The 24,332-nt window shown below is 38.6% G+C and overlaps 1 protein-coding gene across 2 annotated transcripts in view; it reads right to left on the bottom strand.

Annotated features, from left to right (window-relative positions):
• The window catches only part of cpne5a (copine Va), a 63,997-nt gene extending 41,288 nt beyond the window's left edge, over positions 1-22,709 (bottom strand). The window contains exons 1-7 of one of the 2 annotated variants that reach the window (XM_072367693.1): positions 22,319-22,709; positions 9,165-9,205; positions 8,359-8,405; positions 3,361-3,464; positions 2,243-2,282; positions 1,303-1,317; positions 1,068-1,144 (exon numbers count right to left, since the gene is read on the bottom strand). In XM_072367693.1, the coding sequence (XP_072223794.1) occupies positions 1,068-1,144; positions 1,303-1,317; positions 2,243-2,282; positions 3,361-3,464; positions 8,359-8,405; positions 9,165-9,205; positions 22,319-22,428 (434 nt within the window). In that variant the 5' untranslated portion in view covers positions 22,429-22,709. The remainder of the gene's footprint in view (positions 1-1,067; positions 1,145-1,302; positions 1,318-2,242; positions 2,283-3,360; positions 3,465-8,358; positions 8,406-9,164; positions 9,206-22,318) is intronic. The other variant, XM_072367694.1, reaches the window with a different exon arrangement.
• Between the last annotated feature and the right edge of the window lie 1,623 nt (positions 22,710-24,332).

Raw genomic sequence — 24,332 nt, 5'->3', positions numbered from 1 at the left:
CAGAGAGGCCCTGTCACCTCATGACAAGGAAATGGAGCACATATACATTAAGCAACTTCTAGGCTATAAGGGAAAGCTCCATTACCTCCGGATACTGTTTAGATGTTCAAAAGGAAAGAACTGAAAAAAAATATTCCCCAAACTTAATGTCATCAGGAAGAAAAGATAGAAGTGTACGTGTTTCTAAATTGTTACTACCAAATGTAAAAAACGTTGGGCAGTTAATCAAAACACAAACGACTGTTTGTTAGCTGTGATCTGAAACAACAACCACATATTTTCATCATCCTCTCTCAGCAGTGATCAAGGTGAAGCTTTGGAATCAGTACTTTTTTCCATCGTGTCTGCTTGGGGCAGCCGATCGTCTTTACTGCCTCTGATGTGGGATGTGAAGCCTAGTATACAGCACACTGGAGAGAACTGTGTCTTGATCCCCCTCATCCTCTTATTCAGCACTGAAGGGAACTGAGCTCTGTAATCCAGCCCACCAGCCCCTGGCAGAGTTCATGGTCGACACCAAAGCCATGCTGTTCTCACTCCCCATTGCCAGGGCCAGCATCACCTTATACTTCACACACTGTCTCACACACAAACACACTCCACTTTCCACTTTCAGACACAGAATTCAGGGAACCACGCACAGATCTGTTGGTGCCAGCTGCTTCAATGCTTCATGTCTCCAATTACAATGATTTGAAGCTAATAACGGCATGTGTCTAACATTGACTTCAATCCACTCTTCATGCTAGATCACCTCCCTAATGATAGTGATTGTACAGAGGAAGCACATAATCATGTTTTATTACCGATTGCCATCCGAGCACATCGGTCTCATCTTGCACTGTAATGTACAATACAGAGGGCTCCAAAAGGAAGACATATTCCTTACACACCCATCTCTGCAGGAATATGTGTACTGAGTAATATCAGAAAACTTTGCCATCTTCAAATTGTTTTTCTCATTTAATTGATATGATAACTCATATAAAAGCAATTTAAAGAGTGGATCCTGTTATTATCAAACAACTCAAAATTTTTTAATTCACAAGAGTAAAATGAACACTCACACGAGTGGTTTCTCCAAACGACTGGCAGGTGAGCCCACAATTTCTCCCAGTGTACAGTAGACCTGTCCCAGGAAGTCCTGTCATAAGGAGGAGGGCAAAAAGTGGGATGGAGAGAAATGCAGGACAGGGGCATTCAAGTGGATTACGGGGAGTAACAAGGAGAGTTGGTGAGGAGTTAAGTATCATTATATGCATTGTACAGTTTTATATTATGACATCTGAGGCAGACACGTACGTTAAAGTCGGTGGGCTTCCAGGGTGGAGAGGAAAGAGGAGGAAGAAAGAGAAAGACCGGGCAGCAGCAGTGACACAACAGAGCATATCATGGAACAAAGGGCACATAACTCAAATACCAGACTGTCATCACCCAAGTGCAAGAAAGAAGAGCAAAAGTGGACATGTGAGAGAGCAGATAGGCTGAGAGGAAATGGCAGAGTCTCAAATAAAAAAGGTAAGTGAAAAAGCACAAGAGAAGGAAAGTGATGAAGGCACACAAAGTTGTATACAGGAAGCAGTCTATTTCCAGGGTACAGACCAAAATGCAAACACACAACAGTCAAACAACTGCACAACAGAAGCAGATTTAATTGTGAAAAATTCAGTAGTATGCAAACCAAGTCTGTCAAATATATTGTTAGTTGTCTGTAATGTATGTGCTTATTCATCAAAGCTTTCAGCATAAGGATGATACCACCATGCATTCACTTCAATTAATGGTTTTCCTGAACTTGTGCTCTGAAGTAAATGAATGCCCCTTTCAGACAAAAAACTGCCATTTTAAAACAAATAAATACTGTTCAGAGAAACCTGTGCTGTCTTGGGAAATCAAAATCTAATAGCACAGCACAAAAGGGAATGTGCTGAATAGCTTTGATAATGATGAGCAATGCTTCATTTCTCATTTCCAAAAGAAATGAGGGTATGCCAGATGAAAATTAAATTTTTTTCCCATGCTCTAGCACAGAAAAGTGACTCATTTTCAGAAGCAGATGACAGGTAAAGAGACATTTTGCCAGATGAAGCACAATTCATTAAATATTTCAAAATATATTTGAGTATTTAGATGCTGCAAACATTGGTTTGCATAGAACCTAAATATCAGAGACATGCACTGATAATTCAGAGGTTAAACACAAAGGTGAGTTCCTCATCCACAACAAAAGTTCTTTACTTACATGTTTGGCCAGATCTGGACTTTTAGAATCAATATCATATCTGAAATCGCAAAGAAACCACAAACCATGGTCATTCATGTGTGGGCAATACAACAGATGTTACAAATATACTACAAAATGGCTTGCTAATCACATAATTGGTTCATCAGTGGGGCACATGGGAGCATGTGAAAAAACACAGAAGCAATAATTCAACAGTTAATCAAGTAAATCAGTCTATAGTTTATGGGCGTAATTTCCGTACTGAGCCAAGGGAGACATATTGAAACAAGTTGTCACTGCAGAAAAAGTTTTGAGCATCTACCAGTCAAACTTAAAGTAAAATAATTAAACCGAACATATCCAAGCTCCTTACTCTTTGATAAAATAGAGATGCAAATTAGAAACTCTAATTCTGAGGGAATGCACTCTCTTCTTTTCCGTTCCAACGCTGTATCATGAAAGCATGTCCAATAAATTCATTATGAGTCTAATAATTCTCAGATAGCTCCAGTTCAGTCCTGGATACATGTGCTGAGTCCACCTGGGATTTCATGCTTGAGAGATATGGATTTTTGGAGGAATATCTTGTCTCGTTTAGGGAGAACTGAGTGGAAAGAATGATATTGAATCTTTCTGGGAGAACTTGAAATGAAGTTGCACCTTCTTTACACTCTCACTGGCCTGGCCTTTTCATGAGGAAAAGGGGATGACAGCGAGGGGACAGGGGTCTTTGTGAGTTTTATCGGACTTGCTTTCAGACATTTGCTTTACTTTGCAGCAGCCAGATTATGGATAAGACTTTATATGAAATATGTATGACGCTTATACCAATCTTCTCATAAATTAGTGACTACTGAGACATGGCACCAATGAATAATTCCTCAGGAGAGAGCCGAGCTACTGACGAGAAGGAGAAAAGAGAGAAAGAGTGACTTAGAGGGAAAAATAAAAGATAGAAAAAAGGTTGAGGGGATGAAGAGATAAAAAGTGACATAGGTGAGTGGTGAGAAAAAAAGAGGATAACCTTATTGTGAAAATTAAATTGCAGAACTTTGTTAGAAGAAGGCAGCACTTCTGAAACACACACACACCTCGGTATGTATCCTCAGAGAGCCAGATCAAACAGAATAACTCACACGTCAAAGCGCAGATTCTGCTTCTCCTCAAAGAAGTAGTCCAGGATGTACTTCCTGACAAAGTCTGGATTTAGCGTGTTGTCTATCACCTCTGTTCTCCCAAACTGGATCATAGCCAAAAGAGAAGGGGAGTGAAAAGACAGGCAAGGAAGATGTGAGTAAAGAGCTTTGAGTCAACATACGCAGTTACATGTACAATACGCCCCTCCATCATACCCAGACAGCTGTGTGAATTCACTGATTCTGATGAGACCATATTTAATTAACAGAAGTCAGTGATTCTACATTGTCACTTCTCTTATTCCACAATTTATCTTTGAGTTGAAATGAGTGAGTCAAAGGAAAGCATTCGACTGACAGACATTAAGTCTCTACACCAACCAAACAACCAAGTGTTTGGAACAACCAAATAGTTCCCAAAACCTGTCAACAGACATTAAGAAGAAAATATGAAACAATCAGTGTAGACAATAAGAAATATCTTTTTTATTGAAATACTCTCTGTAAGGGTGATATACTGGCCAAAAAACAAACAACAGTGTTACAACTTCCGAGAGAATCACAAGCACAAACATATTGATTGCATCCAAAATGAATAATTCAAAGTCACAGAACTGGTGTTAAGCTAAATTAAATATTGCAAGTTAAAATGTTACCATAATCTGACACAGAAAAATAATAATAATAGCAGTGTTGGGATTTAATGAGGAAAATTTGTATACATTCAGTTAGGTTAAAACTCAAAGTGAGGCCCAAAATGGAAGCACATAATTAACACTACAGCAGCAGAATACTTTTAACTGACAGGCGTCTTTTTTTACAAAAAAAAGACAGTAAGGCTGGATTATGTGTCACCATCAGAGTTTGAATTCACTCAAGTGTCACCTGCAATCAAATATAAAAGTGTGTCTAAAAACCAAAAAAAGTGCTGTGTTGCACTATATCCCTTCTTGCTCCTCCTGTCAGGAAGTGTGAGAGTTTGCTGGAGATGATATCTACACTTGGGAAAGAGGGGCTTATTTCAATGACACACTCTCAGAGTGACAGCAGGAGGGCTGCAGCATATTCACTTTTGTCCCAGGCTTTAGCACCGGAGCTCTGATCTGCCATCTGAGCAAATGACAGATCTCCCACTTCTCACAGTATCCCTACCTTGACATGTACATGGCTAAGATGTAAAGTCAAAGTTGCAAAGCATTAAAATGAACTCTCAGTGGGGATGCTCACTTTTTCTCCTTGATAATACCGGTAAGAATAACTGTGACCAAGTGTTTCAGAGAGTTTATCTTGGTAAAAAGTTTTCCATCTATGAGTTTGAAGTGGAAAAGTCAGGCTAAGCTTAAATTAAACCAAATTCAGAAATGTTTTATCGTGTCAGCTGCTGAGCCAGGTGAAAGTGGTGGGCAGAAGGAGAACCATCTTGGAGTAAGAGTAATAACAGATGAGGAAGTTGGAAATGGTAACAGAGTGATAAACTGCTGCTGTATTTCCATAATTCAACCACAAACATTTATAATGGGGCCACAGTCTCCAAAAGATCTCTAGCTGTAAAAGAAAAGACAATGTATCCATATCATTTGTTTAAATATTCTTCAGTCGAGGAGGAATATGAATGACAAGGAGCCAGTGAGGGCTCATAAAAGAGTAATTGGATTACAGACAGTTTGTGACACAGTGAAAGGTACTCCAACCAAACATATCTACCCCCAGGACAACCAAAACACATTACACAGCAGGTCAAAAAACATGCTTAGCTTTATCAATGCTGCACAGCTTGACTGCTTAGCCAGCTGTCATTTGCACTGAAAACACACCTTTGTATCTATTTCAGGAAGAGACATTCAGGCTGCTCCTACAGTTGTTAAGCTTGAGGTGTGGCACTGTAATGAGTGGTGACAGGTGTGGGGGGCTCTTCTCTTGATGCCTGTATATACTTGCATCTTAATCATTTAAACTCATTTTCAACCTCAGAAGACCAGCTGCCTACCTTTAAGAGATATAAAATTATTGTAATTATATCCTCATTTGTAAGTCGCTTTGGATAAAAGCATCTGCTGAATGCATGAAAATAAACATAAAAAAAAATTAATAAACATGAAATATATATATATGTCAACACCGTCAACACTGATGTGTGGCCTGTTACTGTCTTAATGAATGGAGAAAAAAATAATATACTGGATCCTTTTGCTATAAAAATATTACTTTTGTGCTACTTGTGGCAGCAAAAATTGAAGCCCAGTACTGAGGGCTTGCTTGTATTCACAGAACAAACACATCAACAGAAACCTTGCTCACCGGCAATGGTATTGCCTCCTTCATTGTTATCCTGCAAGCAGTCCTGCAGGTTTTATGAACACAATGTTTTCACAACAGAAAAAACTGAACCATAGTTAGAACCATAGTCCATCTGCAGACCAAATTTAATCTATCTTGTCAGTACAATGGTCTGAGGCAGGTTTCACACCTGTAATTTTAGTCCAAAACCAAACAAGGTAGTAAAACACCCTCAAAACTGTCTGGCTAAACCAATAGATGCACTTCGATACACATATACACACGATATACAAAATATTAAAATATGAATACACACAATACACACAGTTTTTTTGTCAACAATTCTACCCTTTTTTAACACTCAATGAGAGACTATCAGAAAATTTTAACCGATTTTTAACAACAACGTTCAGCAACATATTTGATTTTCAATAGTAGCACATAAATAAAACTAAACTCTTCCCAGTCCAACTATTTTAAATCATTTTCAAAATTATTCAACAACAAACTTGAATGTTTTTCAATATTTTCTAAGAAAATTAATCTATGTAATAAACTTTAGTTTTCTATTAGTTTTTGTCTCTGAAGAGAAGTGGTAGAAGTTATTGTTTCATTTCTGACACTTTTCCCTCTACAAACAAGAAAACAAACTGTACAAAATAAATATAACAAATATTTGCGTTTTAAATTTCAGTGAGTGTAAGACAAAATTCCCCATTACAATTATTGAATTACAAGTGAGTGCAGATATTAGGCTAAATGTTTCAGTGTTTATTTGACCATCCTTTAGTTTGAATAATAGTTAATAAACATTGTGAACATTGAATTAATCCATACTACAGTATTAAGAAGCACACATTTCTTCCTCAATTCCATCCTTTTGTGTTCAGTGAGCTTTAGGTCAGGGCACTGTAGGAGCCATTTATATATATTAAGTTGAAAATACTCCTTCAATAGACAAGTATGTTTTAGAATTATGGATTTATTAAGGGTTTCTGTCATATCACTCTTTCCCCGCTGCCTCTGTGGCCATACTCCTTTGTCAAAACTTCCATGAACTGAGTATTTTCATCTCTGAGGAGACTCCCGCTGCTGTTCCACCTCCATTTTTCTTCATTTTCTCACTTTAAGCGGCCCATTTTTCTGGGTCATTCTGTTTTCACTGTGTGTCACGAGAACTTCACTTTTTAAGTCTGTGACAATATACTCAATGGCTGAGGATGGATGGGGATTTTTGCTAACCTCACACTTACAGCTGCCCTGTGTGTGTAAACAAACTATCAGTGCAGTTCCACGATAATTTCTATCCAAGAACAGTTAGTTTTACCGCAAAAGAAGGGAAAATTTCAAGTTACATGACCTGATACTGTGTATGAATGCTTCCACTGGAGCAGTGTGGTCAGTGCAGGGTAATTGTCTCAACCAGATTACTTTCTCCACCTCCAGATTAAACCCCCCCCAAAAAAATCTAGACTCCAAATCTAGCGTAAAATCTGTGTGTGATCATGTTTTACTGAAGTTTTTTGTGGCTCTATGGGGGAGTATTTTCACCAGCAAAAACACAACTGAATTATCCAACCATTTTCTATACCTGCTCAATCCAATTCAGGTTTTCAGAAGGACTAGAGCCTATCCCAGCTGTCATTGGGTGAGAGGCAGAGTACACCCTGGACAGGTCATCAGTCCATTACAAGAGACAAACAACCACGCATTATCACACTCACTCCTAGGGTGCCTGGAGAGAACCCACGCAGACACGGGGGGGGAACATGCAAAGTCCACACAGAAAGGCCCCAGCCGGGATTCGAACCGGTATTCGAACTCTTGGAGTTTCTGTGATTCAGGCTAATAAAACAGCGGTGACGGATCCTTTGAGTGGAAATCCATAAGACCCAGACCCTTGATCATTTTAAAACAATGCTGAAAAAGACATTTCTGTTTCTATTACATAAGCACAGTTCATTTCCATTTTACTCAAGTTTTATTTCATGTTTTATTGTTTAACTTTGTTCATATCAACAGCTGAATTATTGATTGTTGACTTTAGTCAGCTGAGGTTGTTTTCACATGTGCTATAAAGGTTTTTGAGTGTTTGCCACTCCATATGACTCTTTTGTCACCCCGGTGTATAACAAAATTCTCTATGGAGACTGTAAGCATGGTGCCCGTCAACCAGAAATGCTGTGAGTATGAAAGCAAAAGCAACATTTTTAGGATACACAGTACTGCTCTGAGTGTTACGTTCACAAAGAACTATTGTGCTGTCTAAGACCAAAAATAAATTAATAAAGAAAATATAATGATTTAAAGAAAAGGCATGTATTTTGTGTTACAATCTCTTTGTATTTCTATTAATTTTATTCTCAACACTCTCAATGTTCTCATATACATAATAATTATAGTCGGGCTGTCTATCTTGCTGCCAGCTTTAACAGCCTTTCCGGTCCCATTTCCAACAGCCAAAGGGACTCATGTTGAGAGGAAAATCTTTATAGATACATGTAACTGCCACTGTAATCAGCCAATCAGATGCAGTTAAAGCAGCGCTGACCAGCACACCAGTGTTCACAGGGTCAATCAATTGCAATTGATTGACACATAGCGTTTACCTTGAGAGACAGGAGGGGAGGAAAAGGGGTTGTAAACAGAGAGTGGGCTGTCATGGAGCAGAAATGGGCTGATTGAGTTGTGTTCACGGAGGAAACAGCTGTGATCTCTTACCTCTCTCCATTGTTTGGACTCCACACCCTGGGTGTATAAAACGACCACTGAGATGTGAGGGATAGAGGTACAGACAGAGCCGATGGGAGAGCAGAGAAACACACGGTCACTAAACAGCCTCAATCAAGCAACCGTCATCCATAAATGATGTTTGTTTTGTTCCTTCTCTGCTGACATACATCATTAATTATCCTGCCACGCCCTGACAGCTCAATGAAGGGGGTTGGGGTGACATCTGTGCATATAAAACAAAGCTCTAAAAAAAAGACTGAAAGCTTCTGGAGAACAATTTACAGTGAAATTGAAAATTCAAAATGAAGCTGAGGCAGGTACAGGTGATGTGACCTGTCATATTTTCCAAGGTTCAGCTTCAGGCGCGTACAAAAGAGGACGAGTGTGATATTTTTCCTGCAGCTTTTTTACACAAAGGGTTTGAACCCCCTCCGTATTATTTAAATTGTCTTCTCCATTCTCTCCATATTACAAAAAAAAATGCCTTTATGGCATTTCTCATTGTGTCTCACCAAAAGCCATTTGTATTCAAGGGCTGCCGTTTATATCCTGCATGCATTATGGTACTTTAGCTCACATTGAGGAAAGGTTGTCACATTACTGTGCAAATGATATGCAGTTATTGAAGGAACACTTTGAAAAAGCAGAGTAAACTGAATCAAAGTTAAGCTCAGCAAAAATAAAAAGTAAAGCATTGTAAAAGAACAGGAGGCTTCAATTAATCATACCCTGAGTGAAGTTTCCTGTAGACAACACTAGATTCCAACCATTATTGAAAAATACTGAGAACTCACATGGATCAGATTTGGAGAAAGTGTCTTTGTCCAAAAGATTCCTGTAAGAGAGGAGAAAAATGGCAAGTCAAAATCTGTATATTAGTTAACAAATCAAAGTCAAGTCATCAAAGTTGTGAGGATCTATATTTACAGAAATGTAACTACTTCTTCTTACATGCAGTTTAATCACAAAATTCTATATGCAAAGAACTAGGAGGTAATTGCATAATAATAAACACTTACAATAAATAAACTGCTGCCCTTGAGATTTCACTTCCAAATGAGTAGTACAACAAGCATATTAAAGCCCGTTGAAAGGACACAGAGGACACGGGCAGATGCACATTGTATACAAAAGCTTTTTGTTTATCTACACCAAATACAATAGCTTAAGTGTAGTTGTTGTACACTAAAATCTGATCATAACAAGTGTTTTTCAGCCTATGACATAATCCACAAACAAATTTTGCTACAATTGCTATCTAGACTTAAGAAATTCAGATAAAACTTCAAAAAGACAAGCAAATACGACACTTAGCAGCTTCTTTTGCATAGTGTAGCTCAATGCAACTGCTGTAATAAGTTTTTTATTTGTTTTTTTAGTTACTTATGGTATTATTCTCAAGATTCTTCCACAGTATGCTGTTGTCACTGATTGTAGCTGTCATGGTAAAATAATGACAGCATTTCCACAGCAATTCTGGAGTAAAGACCACGGTCAAGACTGCAGGTCATATGGCAGAAACTTATTTTTCAGTGGTAACACAACTAAGATGATCACAATCGTTCAGCATGTATTGTGACAATGTCAGCTATTGATGCTCAACTCAAGTTACAGTTGTGTATAAGTACATTATTTTTGGGCTAGTTACGTGTCTGTGTGAAGTCCCTCAGCTAAGTCAGACAAGGTCACAAATAAGAGCTGCAAAAATCAGAATTATCAAAAATAACTGCTGGATAAATTAGTTGAGGGTGTTTTAATAGTGATATTGATTATTCTGTGGTTACTTTTTCTGAGATGGCATTGTTTTTGCTTTATTTTATCTTTAAAAAGGGATGTGTTTGAATTTTGGATATCACTTTCAACCGTGTGAAAGGTCAAGAGGCTTTTTTGGCTATTTTCTGCCATTTCACCACAAAAGCAATTTGCCAAAAAAAATAGCATCAGTAGTAGCCCAAACTCTATGGCATACTGTGTGGGCTGTGAAATGTAAGTCTCTAAACCATTGTATATGATCAGATGAGGAACTTTTATAGATGAAAAAACCACTGTACTGTTCAATTATTATGTGAAAACAACATGACAGTTAACACTTAATCTGCTCAATCAAAGCGTATGTGGACAACACAACTCGGTCCCTGCGGTCGTCGCAGGATTGTCGTCTAGCAGTGTCTACACCATGCTTAAGACAATCCAAACTCTTTTCATGTGTCGTTCCAAGGATGGTGGAATGACCTACCGAGCACTACCAGAACAGGGGCGTCTCTGTCTATCTTCAAGAAACTCTTGAAAACCCAGCTCTTCAGAGAGCATCTCCTATCCTAGCACTTACCTTGTACTTCCCTACCCCCTCTATCTTTGCACTTTATCTTTCTGCACTTCCCTCTATGCCTGCACTCTATCTCTACTCTGTCACCTCTGACAGAGTCTGAATAGTGGTTTCCTCATATGTAGTTTATTGTTAGCTTTTTATATAGCTTGTTATATCTTCATTTGTAAGTCGCTTTGGATAAAAGCATCTGCTAAATGCATAAACAACAATAAATAACAACAACAATGAAGGGTTCAGCTTTGCTCTGCTGACTCTGGTCTTAGAGCAAATTGCAACTAATTACAACGCAAACTACAGAGATGGATTTCACAGTTCAAATCAGTATTTTAATGAATTCTATTTTCTTGATTCTTGAAGTCCAGAAGTCCCTCAGGATTACCATGACTTGAATGATTGAATCTACACTGATATATTCAAAGCAATATGATATCATCAGTTAATTGAACAGGCTCATCAATGTGCATCCTTGGACTCTTAAGAGTCTTATAAGAGTCCAAGAATGCTCACTGTGTTTATGATGTTTATATTTGACATGACATTTGTACATTTATGTTCCCACGTCAGTAACACTCCATTTTCTTAAACCCTTAAGCTCCAATCTTTTATATTTCTCCCATATAAAAAGCAGTCCCATCTAAAAAGCAGTCCTTAAATTCATTCAGTAATGACTCCACAAATGAAGGGCCAAAATGAGCAACCTTTGCCTCAATTGATACAAGATGGTGATTAAAAAAATGTTTCAGTTGCCAAATTAAAAAGCTGAAATAATGTAACAGCTTCAAGTTGCAAAAGAAATTAAGCACAAAAAATATTATGTTTATATCAGCTATTGCTATTTCTTTGGGTGTATGACTGTCATGATTATGACATTTTAGTTGTCTATTTACTGAGGAAAAAAAAACAAAGAATTACAACTGAATTGTCTTCATTTATTCATTCAAAAGTTTAAAAATTCCCATAAAGATGGCTGCCATTTTTGTAAATAATGACTGTAATTTATTGGAAATAATAAAGGACCATAAGGAAAAAAGATTTTATACATCTGTTTGCCTTTAAGGTTTTCTAAACAACCGCACGTCACACCACATCCACAACAGAGGAGGCACAACATGATGACATCATTAAATAGGTGTAAACTTTCAGTAAGTCAGTCATTTCTGTCAAACAGTTCAAACAGATGTATAGAGATGACATTTCAGTCAGTCTCATTTTGCTTGTCTATTCAGGTAAACTCTTCCATGAATGTGCCATGCTTGGAAACCTTCTGAAAATTGCATCAGTTGGATTTTTTTTTCATCAAAAACACATATGACATGCAAAATCCTGGACCTAATGAGACATTTTTACTGTACTGAAGCTTGAATATTGTTCCTAAGTGGTACGTTGCCTTGGATAAAACCATCTGCTAAATCATTAAATATAAATGTAAATACAGCTAGACCTAACAGAGGGCTCCAGGGAGGAGGAGGTTAACACAGATCAAACATACAGCTGTTATGGGAGAGGAAGAGAAATTCTTAATTTCCCCAATGACTGGGCCCATTTCCTTTGATATTTTCCCATTTCATTGTTCAAGGTATAATAAAGCAGACATTACCTTTACATAAGACAAAGTTATCATCAATCATTTCATTCAACATTTTAGATGACAGACATATTCCTGATGGTTTCAATTATTTCATTAGCATAACAGTATAATGCAAAAGCATAAAGATACGTCTTGTTCCTGGTTTCTGATTGTGAGTAATACCTCTATATATAACCAAAACCCAGTTGAGAATTATCCTTGTCCCTTTAGGGGACAGCAGGATTTTAATGAATATAGATGAGATTTCTGGACTGAATCCAAGCAATATGACATCGTTCATGTACATGTATCTCGGCATTGCTGCATATTAAATCTTCTGTCACAAGATACGGGGAATGACAGATGCGGCCTCACTTGGAGCTTTAGCCTTGGGCTAACCTGACAACAGTTGAAAAATTGTCAGAGCAATTATCATAGGAGATAACAAAGCTATCCATGACTTTGTAGCCACCTGTTACTGTCTGGCATCCATTAACTAACAACAGTTAGCTTGTCCAATGCTTTATCCCATTTCTCAGTGCAAGAGTGGGTCAGCTGGACACAAGAAAAGTCAGAAAACATGACATGCCCCAAGTCACCCTTTAGTGCATAAGACAATGTGTTGAACCATAATTTATTCTCTGGAACATCTTTATTCCACAAAGAAATTATTTTTGCATAAATACACTGTCTAATTGTGTACATGGGCAGAGCGCAGAGATCTGTGCTGCTGGATGGGCATTAATATCTCAGATAATTTGTGTGTTTTCACTGAAGTAATGCTGCATATTTCAAGTTAACAATTTCTTCTGTACAATCTTTAGTGGTATAAAACAAGATAATTATCCCCAAAGTTGATGTAGAAAAAGTTTGTTCATGAAGAGGAAGTTCATTGAAAGTAGGGCAAATGCAATTAGACAGATACACTTTTCACTCCAGTGTTAGATTTGATCATCTTCCTTCTGAGAAAACCCCTGTTGTCATCACCGTAATCATCTCATGCCATTATGAAAATAGCTAATATAATTTTTTTCCCATTTCTCTTGAACCCACCACTTTCATTAAGTCAGAGCGCATTATCTCAGCTATAAACTTGAGAATCTAAAGTTGTATAGCTGGTGAAGCAATCAGGGGTGCACTATTAGAGGTAGAACAAAAAAAATACAAATAATGAAAATTAAGCTTACTTCAGAACAACAGAAAAATCCTTTGAATTTGTTTCTTAATGTACCCAATTATCCCTAACAAAGCAACATTTGTTTATCCAGCAGTTAGTTAGGCTCATGGATACTGGTCAGGCACACAATTAGCGAATACAATTAAGCAGTATCAGTAAAATCAGTAAAAGCAGCAGATACATGTACTCTTAAATCAAACTGTAAATCATCTTTGAGTCTGGGTAAATATATATATAAAAGAACAATTTAACCAAAACCTCGATAAATGGTTTTCCTACAAACCAAATATGAATAAAGTTTGAAAGAAATATCAGGAACCCTACTTCTCTCTTGATAGATCTTTGGCCATATTTTTTCAGGTGTGTGATCCATGTGGTTAATTAATAAACTAGGAAAAGTAGGTCTGTACCCCACAGCGCCTTATTGGCAATTTTCCCACTTTCTTGGTGTTGTCAAAATCGTAACTGGCCCCTTGCAGAAACAACATCTAAGTCAGACTAGAATGGTTTTGAACAGTCTTGCATCTGACTTTTCAATGACCTGAAGCCTTAATGTATCTTAAAATGACAAATGAAAGATTGAAAAACAAGTGTCTGACCTGTTACAGAATGAAACGTCATTATGTTACATTAGAGGCAATAGAGATAGCTGGGAGGAGAAAGGGAAGGATGGTTTGCATTTTGAGGGCTACTCTAGCACTTCAGTTTCTTTTTGCCCTATGGCCCTCTCTTCTTTGACTGAGGACAAACATTGTCTTTCCACTCACGCTTCACAGGGTCAGTAGGTTTACTTTTGTCTAATACACCCTTAGGCAGTTTTTAGGGGTCAAAATCTCAAAGAGCCAAGCAGAGGAGAAGCATGCTGCTGTGGGGGTTTGCCAACCCTTTACAAGTAAGAGGAATCTTTTAGTAAGAGATATTCAGTTCTCCTCAGGGAAACCTTTGTAACTTAAAGATAATGCACAATATATGATGCAGAGAAGCTTACAAGATACATGCGTATAAGAGGCACCACCTCTGAAATTAGAGAAAAGCAACAACTGATTAAATCTGATCTATGGCTGTGTTTTATTATTGGTAATTATCTTGAGCTGTATTCTATGATTTAATCACTGGATGGTGACACATGACAAGACTAGTAGTGATGTTGCTTTTGTTTGTATCTCAAAGCACTCAAACATTCAAAACACATTTGGGTTCTTTGATTAGTGCAACATCCATTGCTTTCTCTGTGATGGCACAGGTGTCTTCTTCTTCTGCTCCATCTGTTTAATTATTCAGTTTCTACCTGGGATCTCTTAAGGTCGACAATATCTGCAGCAGAGCACTCCCTAGGCAGCCATCTCGTGGGCAGTGACAGAATCTCAGTCATAAAACTGCTCTTCTACTGGTATAATAAATGAGTATGCACATACACTGCAACTCTTTGTTTCGGACTGGCTTCTGGTGTGTAACTAATGTCTGACTAGGGAATAATATCACTGCTAATTGCATACTGTGACAGCTCGGGTTTGTGCAGAGAAAGCTTTTTTTTTTTTTTGCAAGGAGCTGAGGGAAACACACAGCGATTTTATATGGCTGTTATAACCCTGGCGCAGCATGCTGCACACAGTCTACTGTGAATTCTAAGCAATTTTTCCCCTGATCTCTCCATTCCATCTTTAAAAAACCCAAGCTGCAAATATCTTCGAACTGTGCACACTATCTGTGTACTTCACTGACTGGCTACATAGTTTAACACAATATACAATGTACAACAGAAACCAATTCAGGTGCGGTAAAGCATGACTAATCTCGTATATATTTTGGCTTTGAAATAAAAGCAACAGATCCTAGACAGATAAAATAAACTGAGAATTAATTTATTCAGAGATGGAGCAAAAAGAGCACGGTCAATCTCAAAATGGATCATCATAGCAGGTATACAAACCAAGTCTCAATATTTTTTTTTTAGCAAAGGATGAGTCCACTATATAGTGTAGACATAGCTAGTGTTAAGTTGTCATTAATAAGCTTGGTCATAAAGCAAACCATTATATAATTACAAAATAAGAAACTTTATTCATGCAGATGAACTGTATGTTTTCAGCAACTAAGTAAAGTATTATATTGGAAAGCTTGATTTGTGTCTCAAAGATGTTTTGTGTGTAGCCAAGGGGGTGGAGTGAGTCACATGGTAATCCAGGAAAAGCAGAATTGATGTGGTACATTATTACAGAGTCTGTTCTAACACAGGCTCTAATGTTTCCTACCCTTAAAAGTGTGTATTTTAATTCCGTACAGTACAGTTACACAAAAACATCAGTGGTTGGGAGAGAAGCTGAACTTGTGTCAACAGTTTGACAGCCATACATGAAGCATCAACACCAAACCATCCCTTCCTCTTTTCCTGACAATCGCCTTTAGACTATATTCCACTCTTTGGTTTCTGTGTTCATTAGCTGAAAAGACATTTAAAAAATTGGTCTGGACAAACACTGACTTTATTAGACAAAAAACTGTCTACTACAAGTTCACTAGTGACACATTTCCCATGCTGTTTCATAAACAAATAGCCTGTGAATAACAAGGAATAACAAGGTTTTTTTTTTGTCATTGCTTCATTTTATGAGATGAAAGCTGATAAAGAAGTTTCTTGATGCATTTTTTTCACACTAGTCAAACATGTTGATTTTAAAGTCATAATTTCTGTAAGTCACCTTGTCCTACTGCATCAGCCTAATCTGCTCCTGCTGAGCAGCCAGATAAAAGAAGTGGGTTATAGTTCATTAAGGTATTCGAGGCTTTGTACACAAACATTTTCTGCAAGCTCCATATTCTAAATTTCTTGCATTTTAAGGACTGATTTTTTTGTTGCAGACCTTTGATTCTTCCTTCTACTTTTCTATATTTCAATATTCCATTCTATCTTTTTTTCCCATGACACTAAAAAAAGGAATATTTCAATCATTTTCAGAGGATTACAGTTAGTTATTTTTGTTCACACCACCCAAATCTCAACGCTGAAAAATGTTGCTCAAATGCAGCAGCAATGCCTAAAACAGTTCAGTTCCTCAAACACAGACTCTAAAAGTGACTCAGTTTCCAAAAAGCCCACCTTAAAATGCCAAAGTTTACAGAAAAAACTAACACAAATAACAGTTCTGCCCTCCATGGGAACTCTATGGGTGATTTCCCTGTTCATGACAACCGGACGTGGTTTGAATTTCTCAGCAGACATCTCTGGCCTTTAAGCCCTGTTTTCTGTTCTCTCATCCCCCAACCGGTCAAGGCAGATGGCCATCCTTCCTGAGATTCTGCTGAAGATATCTTCCTGTTAAAAGAGAGTGTTTCCTCTCCACTGTCACCTCTTGCATGCTGAGGAAGGGGAACCAAGTAGAAGAGAAGTTTTAGTGCAATCGTTTGGCTTCCTTAGCTAAGCAAGTTTATTTCTCATTAACATTATATGACTTGGACTAACTTGGATCGGCACTGCATAAATAAAACTGAATTTGAAATAGAATTTTTACATAACACACCAGTTTAGATTGCTTTAGGGCTTTGACTTTATGCATAATTAAGTGTGTGACTGCTTTAAGTGACATGTGGGTCAAATTACTCCTGGGGTTTTCAGTCAAAATCCATCCCTGCACATCACCACTGGTTTCAAAAACTCGATGGCAACAGACCTTGATAAAAAGCATCTAACAAAAAAATTAAAACATACTTTAAAAATGTTTGATAGCTTCTACATAGGCTCATAATCTATGGTACACAGTGATAACAGATGATGATATAATCTGTATCAGCTGAAAATGGCTTTAAAAAGGAATATCAGCATGTGAGTTATCAGCCAAATCATCTGATATTGTGAATCCCTCATTTAAAGTTTTGTTTCAGAAGGTTGCGTAAAAATTTATTATCACTGCAGCAGCCCATCATCAGCAAGGTAAAACTTCCCTGTCTTACCACAGTCTAACATGGCATAATAGTTTGAACTGTTTTCTTATTTTGCCCAGTAAATGGGTACATTTGAAATGCACAGTGTTTTAAGTTGCATCTGCCTCTGGACAATCAAGATAAGAAATGTTATAATAAAATGCTAAACCAACAACAGAAAAAAACTTGATGAATTAAGTGGGAAAAGTATGTGCATACAAGGAACACTGACAATCTGCAACATTTGTTGGAAATTACTGTAAAATTACATACTAGCAAAAATCCAATATTGTGTGTCAGTGTGATAATCATGTCACAGTTTGGTGGATTGTGCTTCACCTTTCAAAATACCAACTTTCACAACAGTGAAAGCAAGTTATATTTGTACTGTGGTCTATTTTCAGCTGTGTAGCAAAGTCTTATCCACTCTTATCCACACAGACAGAGTCCGCATGTCCACTCTGATCAAAAATCAAAACGAACCCTGAACACTGACCATAAGTAGCTTGTTCCTCCCTTCAGCTAAGATTGTCAACAAAGTGAAAGACCTTTAACGTAATGCAACTGTGGTGAAGCTTCAGTGAGAAGCCTGCTACACGTGCGGATCTGTCACCACTCACACATTCCCCAGACAAGCTGTGATGTTAGGTCAAATATCCCCAACACATAAATCTTCCAGCATGCGCTGCTGACCCTTTAGTTTCTCTGAATATACAAGCATATGTAGCTTGGTATCGCTGAGCCACCAGGGGGTACTTTGATCTCTTGTTGTTATTGACATTCAAATCAACATTAACTGTAACATGACACATGCAACAAGTTAAGAGTTGTAAACCTCTGGCATGTCCCCCAAAGCTATGCTTCCAAGGGATTCACCTGTGCTAACATATGTGAGAATTCATCATTAACATTGACACCACCACAAACCAAAGTCCAAATTCTTTTCACTGTGTCATGGGTCCGTGCATATTCATAAGCTTCCTCAGCTAGTGCGACTGATGTGGTTCACTCATAACACCCCCAAAATTGGAGGAAAAATCTGCTTGTTCTTGGCAACCTCTCACAATCTTGATCCCCAAAACAGATATGGCACATCATTCACAAACACAAGACATGCTGTAAGATAAAAGCTGAAAGCTTGCCCCAGGTCAGTCTGCCATTTGAAATGTCTATCTTTCACTGAGAGGTCTTTTATTAATATTCTATGCTCTTGCACATTGAAAACTAGTTCAACTCAAACTCGGTGCCTGCCAGGGCAAAACAAAAGCATGTATCAACCAGAAAAAAACAGGTCACAGGATTTGACTGAAGGGGTAACCAAGACTGAATGGGAGCAACAACTATAACAGCTATTAACACAACAACAACAGCAGAGTTAGAAGACATCACAACACATTCAAGCAAACAATGAGTTGGTTGCACAGCTTGAATCCCAATTGCCAGCTCAAGCAATTGTTTTTGACAGATCAAGCATCGATGTCACACATCACAATCAGCCTGAAGATTTCATTAGGCCTCCTCCTCTGCTGCAATGATTGCTTCAGGAAGAGACCAGATCAAGAAGCTTGCCTCAAGTTTTTCTTGGACTCTATTGAACAGAAATCAGTAGCCTTTTTATTTCAGGATGCTTGCATTCATGTGGCTTCTTGTGTATTTCACCAAATAATTAATCCCTCAGGAGCGGACAAACCTGGTTGAGTTATATCCCCCATCTATAGAATGAAGTGATTTGATGCAATGCCATTCTAACCAATCTATTGCAGAAATTGAATGGTTATGGGGAGCTCCACATCAACAGAAAAGATCAGGAGGGGATAGACAAGATGCAGCATTTTCGTTCCCATGAAATTGGCTGTAGAGGCTAATAAAGTTTCATGTTCAAGCAATCAGGTGGGAGTCTGATCGTAGAGGAAGGGAGGGTGGCTTAATCAGCTGCTGTCACTTTTCACAGCATACCTGTAGTGTGCTTTGACATAGTGAACCATAAAAATAAAATACCACAACGGATTCAGCCTGTGTTCTTGAGCTGTGGGTTTTGTTGAACTAAAGCATATGTCATGTGCTCCCAATGATGCAGTGTCCCTAGGCTCTTTATTAAGTCACTCAGTTACTTTCTTCTCTAAATGTATGAGAAATGGAATGAAAAAGGAATCTTTCTTAAGCAAGTTAAACCATCCCCTGCCATATTTTTCAGATAAGGCTGGTAAATCTTTGCCTGGGTTTCCATGCTTATTAGTATGACTCCCTTCCTGATTCTGTTCTCTCAAAAAGACTACATTTGCAATGATTACTAACACTCTGAAAGTGTGTTTGTATTGTGCCAGGCCGTCGAGAAACAGAGTGAAAAAACAATATCCTCCCTAAATGAAGCTCTGCATGTTAAGCCTTAAGGGTTCGTGTGGTTTTCATCTGTGTGCACATTTTTTCCCAACAATTATAACAGTGCTTCACAGTCGAGCCATAGAGCTAAAGCCACTGTTTCCTTAAAGCCATTGTACATGTGAATTCTGAGATAGTCCAGTAAGCTGAGATATAAAAAGGATGTTCTCTACAATCCAGCAGGATTGTCATTTACAACTTTTCTCAAAATTAAAGCAAACCATATAGACAACTAATAAAACAGAGCTTCCTTAAATATTAAGTAATGAACGCATTCATTTTGGCACTTGGGAGGTAGAATCAAGCCTTTAAAACACAGGAGACCACCGGAAGCTCACCCACTGAACTGGATTCACAGAAATATGTTTAATGAGACAGATGTAGGAAAAGAGGCCATTTGAGTGTGAGAAGCAATCGTATCACTGAGCTGCAGAGTAGCCTTTACATTTTAGAAACACTTGAGGTATGGCTCAATCACTGACCTGTGAGCAAAACCAATCAAAGCCTTAGACAGACAGCAATGTGCTATAACAGTGATATGCACTTGTTTTGATAAGCGTCTGTCTGCTTCAGTCGCTTCAGTTCATCAGGGAGCTTGCTGCAATATTGGCAGAGGGTTATGAGAATGCCTGGAGGGCAGCACGATACAGTTCAATTCCATGTGCACTGCAATCTCTGAGCTTTCAGGCTTACTAAATCAATTACACAGGGTTGTGGAGCCTCTGCCTCTCTCCCGCATAATACCCATTGTTTCTGTATGCCTCTATTGGAAAGACTGACTACTCACAACCTGATAAGTTGATGGAGTAGCTGCCTGCATGACTTACTTCATGTGTTCTGGTTTTTAGCTGTCTGGCCATGTCTTGGTCTTTGAAGCAGCCATAAGAGGTCAGACTGGAGCAATCTCCAGGAGTCACAAAGATGAGTAGACAGGACTTTTAGTCTTTGAATTTGAAACAGACAATGTTTCAAGAGCCAGTGAAAGCAGGAAGGACCTTTTTTCTCTCTATCATATTGTGTCCAGGAGCAGCTTTGGCGAGAAATTAATAGAAGACAAGGGAACTGCAGATCAACAGAGTCTGAGGGCATCAGCGTAGATCCTGGCTTAAAGTATGAAGGTCTGAGGGGGCAAAAAATAACACGGTGTACAAAAAAGGGAAACAACACAAGACCAGCCGCTACTCATGAAAATGTCTCACAATGAATAAACACACACACACACATGCACACATAACCTTAGATTCATATGGCAGCCTTACATGCCAGCTTCCTACAAATTCAATTCAAAATATCAGATTGATATATTATCTATCAAAACGTAGGATGTTAGGAGTGTTGTTATTTTTTTCTCTGTTACAAATTCTATGCAGCTCATCTCTCTCAGCTGCGTCCTCCTCACACTTGCCCAACTCATAAAGGTTAACTGTCTTGCTCTGAAATGTGGCTAATTAATATACAAAATGGATTTTAAGGTCAGCTAAGTGACAGCTGTATCGGGTTTGTTTAAAGGGAAAAAAAGTAAGTGTGCAATCTGAAAACCTATTAAATCGATTTATCTCCTTTCACTTGATTAGGTGAATAAGGGAAAATAAATTTGAAATGAACGGTAGATGCATATTGTTTGGTGGATATATCTCCCCCTTGGCTATTCTTACTTTATAAGGCAAAATGACGCAGAATTGTGGAGGACATAATAACACTAATTATGCCATATTCTATGTAAAACATTAATTATAATTGCACATCCTGTATTCGTCGTCTTAAAGCCACGATTTTCTTCAGCATCAAGCTTTAGCCTATATGCAGCGTTTCTACCTGCAGCCCCACCCTATCTTAACAAGGCTCTTGTGATCTCCGTGGTATCTTCTCCCGCGACTCTTCAAGTGAATCTTAATAGAATTCATATTATGGTTTTGGGTAGACTATGTTTAGCGTTCATTTTCACGTCTCTGTGAACTGGTGTTTTCGGATTCTGGAGATCAGCGATACGGCTTCACACACATGACACATGCCTCAGGGGAGAACTATCCATGATGATGGTCGATATCTCTCGTAGAACGCGACGTGACGCGCGCAAAGCAACACAGCGCTGTAATCAACCCAACGGTGAATGAAACAGACACCAAAGAGCAAATCTAAACTATCAATAGAAGCCACAAACAAAAGCGCAAAAGTTCAGACGGACTCCTTTGTGTTGGGTTGATTCACTCAATGTGGTTGAGAAAACTTTGGACATCACTGCAGTGCTGGAGGGGAAGAATTAATAATTGTTCGTTGTTTTAATTTACTTTGTTTTGGGTTTTTTTTTTCAGGAAAATAAGTGTTTTGGTGTCAGGTTTTCTAATTAATCCTCGAACGCCTGTGCATCTGGGCGGGTGAGAAACACAGCATTGCCATTTTACCTAAAGTTTTTTTTATTTTTCAAAATCTCTCATGTTGCTATTTTTAAACATATTGATCAAATATCAAGTCTTTAAATATAATGTCTGATAATTTCACAACAAAATGTGACCATGACGCGCGGGGCTTGCAAAACGCTGACGCAGCCACGGCAGCACCAGCACCGAGCTGGACTCACCTGCAGGACACGGTGATCTCTACTTTGGTGGCCGGGATGCTCCCACTGATGGGGTCAAAGTCACAGACCGGTGCCGTGGCCTCCACCTTGTCCATAACGTCTCCCTCCATGCGTGCGGGAGAACCAGGCCAGCTCCTCTGGCTGCGCGAGTCCTTGTGAACCTGAGGAGCCGAGGGTGGAGAACCGGAGCGCAGCGGTAGAGCGAGCAGCAGAGAACGCGGTCCAGACAAACCACTGATGCTGTCCGTTGGACGGGCAACAGCATGAAAAGTTTCAATGGGGGCTGCAGCTGTGATGCGATTGATTTATCAAAAATGGGATCACATGCCAGGACGCATCAACGCCAACTCTGCTGTTTTTCGGACAAAGAATGAGCTTGTGCTCCCAGAGACAGAGGAGCTTCGAAAAGTAAATGCAGTGAACTCCACCCCTCCCGTCCGCATTCTCTAACTGTACATGCGGTCTGTGGCTGTCTCTCAGTGTAGTTCCAGGTTATTGATTTGTGGTGGTTGGATGGTTATTTTGGTCCAAATTAGTTTGAAGAGCCTCTAACAGAAAACAAGAGCGCATTAGGGCGTAAACAAAGCCATCCACTGTAAAGTATGTCTTGTTATTTCAGAGAGTAGCAATATTTTATATTCAACTGAAGCAGCTATCAAGAGTGCAGTTTTCCTTATTTCCAATTTTGCTAAAAACAAACAAAATCTTCTCAAGCTCATAGCTTCTATAGAAATCACACCAGTCTCTCGACATTGCCTATAATTAACTGAGAGGATGCCTGGTGCTCTTTCAGCATCTGGACAGCTCCTCGAACTCCCACCGCTTCAGTCAGAGCACCTCTGGTGTATCTTAATGGAGAAAACACAGTATATTCCACACTTGGAGTCTTTATGAGCAGTTCTTCTCTCCCAGGGGAGTACCATTTCTGTATTTCTTCATTTTGTTTTCTTCATTGAAAAAGATGGAGATATGAGATTTTCAAACTGTCTAGAATTATACAAAACTGCCATAGACGTCTGTTACATATTCATAAGGCGGGATATCATTCATCAGTATATAGTGGTGACTTGCTCCTAGGAAAACCACCAGGAAATCTCTGCATGACACCTTTTATGACATAACACTGGATCAGTCTTCCTTTCCTCTGAAACCATTTGAAGATTTTGCAACTATAAATACTATGCTCTAAACACCAACACGTTTTTCCTGTGCAGATTTTTAATCATACACATTATTTATTCAACATTCTTTTACGTCTTGTTTACTTTTTTAACTTTCTAACGTATAGAGCCTTAAATATCTTCACCTATGAATATATGATTGTACAATTACAATACATTTTGTCTTCAAAATCATGAATTTACAGAGAAATACACACAGTTGCTTCAATTTGTGACACTTGAAAGCTCATGTACAAATTTATACACTACATACTTAAACACCTACACGGTTCACATATAAATACTCTTGTTTTCAAGATCAGTATATGATACATGCTACAGGTTGTCTATCATTCTTCAATTGTCATGTTTGAGCAAAAAGCATTGTGGGGGATCTGACTCAGACTTGGACAAACTGGGCCAAGATTACTGCATATTTCGGTCCAACAGAGCACTGATTTATCATTATTCATGTTCACTCTGTAATTAGGCCCGGTGGTGGCCCTTGGTTGGCTGATTTTGATCTCCCTTCAGCACATTGTTCCTCGCTGCCTGCTGAGAATCTCTCCTCCATTCCCACCCGCAGTCACCCCTCTTCCTATAGCTATGGAAAGAGAGTAATTATGGCCATATGAACCCTCTCAGTGGGGAACATTTGTGTGTGTGTGTGTGCGTGCGTGCGTGCGTGCATGCATGCATGCCTGTGCATACGTGTGAGCAGTGTTACCACCCACACCTGCTCTGCATCAGCAACAGGCCTCAGCATCTGTAATGGGAGGAAGCTACATATGGATTGAACTCCACTAACACTGTTTTAGTCTAAAAGAACAAGAGAAAATGTTAAAATATGGGAT

Source organism: Leuresthes tenuis, unplaced genomic scaffold (assembly GCF_036924035.1).
Source record: "Leuresthes tenuis unplaced genomic scaffold, fLeuTen1.0.hap1 SCAF_16, whole genome shotgun sequence".
Classification (NCBI taxonomy): Eukaryota; Metazoa; Chordata; class Actinopteri; order Atheriniformes; family Atherinopsidae; genus Leuresthes; species Leuresthes tenuis.
Note: the sequence above shows the minus strand (reverse complement) of the source record. Positions and strands in the feature narration are given on the sequence as shown.